The 4,378-nt window shown below is 53.0% G+C and overlaps 1 protein-coding gene across 1 annotated transcript; it reads right to left on the bottom strand.

Annotated features, from left to right (window-relative positions):
- Window positions 1-914: 914 nt before the first annotated feature.
- LOC127315321 (uncharacterized) lies at window positions 915-3,671 on the bottom strand. The gene has a single exon (XM_051345820.1). The coding sequence runs from the start codon at window positions 3,669-3,671 to the stop codon at window positions 1,239-1,241; it is 2,433 nt and encodes an 810-aa protein (XP_051201780.1). The 3' UTR covers window positions 915-1,238.
- Window positions 3,672-4,378: the final 707 nt, after the last annotated feature.

Here is a 4,378-nt window from a genome sequence, read left to right as displayed (position 1 = left end):
GTCATTTTTTTCCTACGCTACATATTTTTGAATTTCAGTGCGAAATTTGGCATGTCCTTTTCATGCGAAAATTTTTATACAAATTTTTGGATATCGGGAAATACGATTTTTACCTGAGTTGAGAGGGTAAATCGAATGCGGCGCAATTCAAATGCTTTTTGAAAGTGCTTAACAGACCACCTTGCAGGGGCTCCGCCGAAACCACTCACTATTTCAAAGGAGAGGAAAAATAGGTCTCTATGGAAGAGGCGAGGCATGATATGGGGGAGAGCTGACCCAGCACTTTAGGCTGTGCATCCAGGGCCATGCTCAGGACAAGAGAACAAAGTCGTCTTGACTAACTTTGAATACTCAGTTTAACCCAGACAGAACTACTAGGAACACGATGATTCACCGACAGAAACACACCTCACTCACGGGCGCTGACCCTGTTGTATACTTACCTACTGAACCTGTGAATCAAGTCATATAAGTATCATGTTCACGTTGGTCTTGTAGATTCCAAGGTTTGTAGAATTCTAGTGTGACCACTGGTCATTAACCCAGACAGAACTGCTAGGAACCCTGCATTATCATTGTTAAGCTTCATGCACTAGCCACTTGAACCAAAAGTCCGAACTGATAGAAAGGGCTAGGCAATCCACATATACACTTCACAACACCCCCACTCGCGTGTGACGGGAGAAGAGAAAGTCAACACGTGAAAGAAGAAGAGCACACCGAAACAGGGCATCAAAGGTGGCTAAAGAGGGGGGCAACAACAATTTTAAGGCTTAATTGCGAAAACCAGAATTTGAACTTGAGACCTGGGGCTCTAATACCATGTTAAGCTTCCTGCACTAGCCACTTGAACCAAAAGTCCGAACTGATGGAAAGGGCTAGGCAATCCACATATACACTTCACAACAATCATCAGCATCACAGTAGGCTTTCGAGATCAAATTGTATTGGACACTGGAGCAAAACCCTTGACATAACACATCATTTGTATTGTTGTTTGGGACCCTTGTGGTTATGGGCGAGTTGCCAATGAATCGTTTCAGGCCTCTTGCTTGAGCTATCTCTTGACCTTTACAAAATCGCCTTTGACCGAAGCAACAGCTGGCATTCTGATATGCTTGGGACAAGAAAGTTTGATCTGCTCCGTTCTTATTCACACAAGCGTTATCCGAGATGAGACTTCAGTGCAGTAGGACAATTGTTGGCATTAACAAAGTTACATACTACTACTACTTAAGTTAGCTGTGAGATACCATCTCATAACCACCTGATCTCCGTCTCTCCGAGGCATCCCCAAGCCGCTGCTGCAAGAATAGGACCGTGGCTAGCAAAGCTGCTCCACACGGTACAACGATGTCCCACGCGACACCGAACAGGTCGACGCGAGGGCTCGCGTATACCTTGGTGAGCCTCACGCTTAGCTGCTCCAAGATACGCCCCCTGACCACATCATACACGTGAGGCGCCGCTCGGATCACGCTGCCCCCCATATAAAACAAAGGCGAAATCGCTCGAACTTTGGAGCCTGACACGGACGCATTCAGGATGACCTGAGGGAGGAGGAAGCCGTCCAGTATCAGCCCCGCGTACGACACCAGGTCGTCCCATAGCGTCGCTGGATCCTCACCAACGAGAACAACATCTCCTGCAGTAGAGCGGGCGTTGATCATGTAGACAATCACGGCAAGAACTCCTCCGAGCAGATACAGTGGCAGGCACACCTGCAACACGATCCTCTCCGACACGGCCACCGACTGTGTACCGACGGATTTGCTCTGGTGGCCGGCTGATCTCAGGCGGCCGAACAGCGCCAGCTGAAGAAGGCGCAACTGCAGCAGGAAGGCGATCAGCGTAGGCACCCGCATCATCACTTGATTTAACTCCAGCCAGCCATCCGTCGAGTACAGAGAGTACTGGCTCCTTCTGCTCCGGAACATCACCTCGAAGCTGAGCACGAGAGGGGTGAGGTGCACCAAGGCGAGGACGGCGAGCATGGTGATCGACATCGCCAGAGCTGTCTTGGGGTTCCGCTTTGTGTGGAGGATCTGCAGGATGGTGAAGATGCATGACAACGTCGAGGAGATCACCAACATGACGCTCTCCAGGTCCATCCTCGATATCGCCTCCGACACCTCCATTGGGTACATCCCGTAAAGGGTGATGTCCATCTTCTCGAAGAAAAGGCCGTCGGCCCTGTCCCTCAGGCTTCTAATTGTTCCCCTGCTGTCGAGTCCCTCAGCTCTGTCAACCAGGGCGGCAAACTGCACGGTTATCAATATCTCGCAGTCCGTTGAGCCGCTGTGCTCCTGGCAGCCCACCATGGACAGGATGCCCCTCTTGGGATCATACACACCCTCTGCTGAGATTCGTCCTTCCTCAAGGGTGTATGAGGGCGACAGGTTCACCTGATTCTCGGGCGGAGGAGCATAATGGAGTATGTCGTAGCTGATGCTCACCAAGTCGTCAACCACCGCTGGCCGTGAGGAAGAGGAATCATCAGCGACGAACCCATCCTCGTTTAGCATCACCGAGCCCATCGTGACGGGGTAGGCGTCTCCGGTCCCCGCATTTTTCATGTAAAATTGAAGCCTGAAGTCGTGGTAAGCATAGTTACCCTGGGCTGGGAACGAACCTTTTCTCTTCCCCTTGCTAATATTCAGATAATAATGCTTCTTCGCCACCTCAAGCATCGTGTCGTTGTAGCTGTACGTCACGTCGGAGAGGTTTCTTCTGTGGTCGTCGAAGCTGAACGCCGATATCACGCCGCCTGAAATCGGTCCAGCGCCAATGTTGACACCGGAGCTCCAAAGCACGCCAGCCACGGTGCTCCGCTCGAGGACTGTCCACACGGCCGGGAACCAGAAGCTCATCCTGATGCCGCACTCGAGCACCGCCAGAGTTGACGACTGGGAGCGCACCACCCGGCATGCTCTCAGGCAGAGCATCCTCCGATCTGAGTCCCAGTGCCCTTCGGCTACCATCGCCTCGTCGTTGACCATGTGGTGGTAGTACCCACGGCCACGGTAGCCGCGCCTTCCGGACCCGGTGTCGTTGGAGAGCACCATGTACGCGTGCACGGCGCCGTCCACGCCGCACTGCATCCGGTTGACGTGCATCCGATGAAGCTTGGCCGGGCCGCCACCGCGATGATCCAGCAGCCTGTAAGAGGTCTCTCTCAAGGCTTCGCATGCGAAGTTGCCCTCGAGCGCCTGAAGTGAGCCCGTGGCCGGCAGCTGCACCGGTGCGCTGCAGGTGGCGCGCTCGCCGTACCGGTAGTCTTCCCCTTCGGCGTACGCAAGCAGCTGGATGGCCGCGAAGTCGGAGGAGCCATCTAGAGTGCCAGTCACGAAGGGATCGGTGAGGCTGGAAGGACTGGGCACGTGGAGGCGGAGGGTGACATCCAAGTACTGCTTTAGACTAGAGCCGTTGGCGGCGAGCTCGGTGCCCGTCCCAACCATGCAGAGTTGGAGTGAGGTGGAGGAGTAGTAGCCGTCGAGGACGAAAGAGATGGACTGGGCGAAGGTGTGATTGCGGCGGCGTCCATGGCTCATATACTTGATGCTGCGGGGGCCGGTGAGGGTGAGGGTGGCGGCGACGTGGACGAGAGCGGGGTCGCTGGTGCTGCTCGTGCTGTCGGGGAAGAGGGAAAATGAGCTGCAAAACACCCGCATCCACGAGCTGCAAAACACCCGCGGCAAGGAGCTGTCGGGTATCCAAATCACGGCGTATTTCCTTAGGATCAGAGTGCAGCCTCTGCAGGATCGCAAAAATCCCCTCTGGAAGTATGCTGGCAACAATGATGTGGATCGCCTATCGGTGGATTTACCGGTCAAGGACTTAGAAAAACTTGTCCAGAAAATTTCCTCCCTCAGCAAAAAAGATCCTGTTCCTTCTTCTTGTCGAGTAAAACCATACAGCGCCTCCAATGCGCTTCCCAAGGTAACTTTTGTCGACTCTCTATTTTTGCTTGACATCCTATGCATAACTCCTGTATTGACATCCCTCTTTGCTTTGTACAGAACCATCCAGATCTTGTCTCGCTTCCTCCCCTTCCTGAAGGTGGAGAATTCGAAGAACGAGCTGTTGTCATTGAAGACAACCAAGACGCTCCTTCTTTTGAGAATGAACCCGCAGGTTCCCGAAAATCTGCGGGATCTTCCGAAAAGGAAGCTGCTTCTGAAGCTACCACATCGGCACAGTCTCCTCCTCCTGCTGTTTCCCCAAAGAACAAAAGGAAAATGACGAATGTCGAAGATTCCGGCACCTCTAGAGCCGAAGAAGCTGCTCCTTCACGTCGGAAGGCAGCTTTCGATCCATACCTTGAAGCCCTCGTCAGTTCGTAAGTCACCCTTCGTTTCTTTCTGTTTTGCTATTTGAA

The sequence above is a fragment of the Lolium perenne genome, chromosome 7 (assembly GCF_019359855.2).
Source record: "Lolium perenne isolate Kyuss_39 chromosome 7, Kyuss_2.0, whole genome shotgun sequence".
Classification (NCBI taxonomy): Eukaryota; Viridiplantae; Streptophyta; class Magnoliopsida; order Poales; family Poaceae; genus Lolium; species Lolium perenne.
Note: the sequence above shows the minus strand (reverse complement) of the source record. Positions and strands in the feature narration are given on the sequence as shown.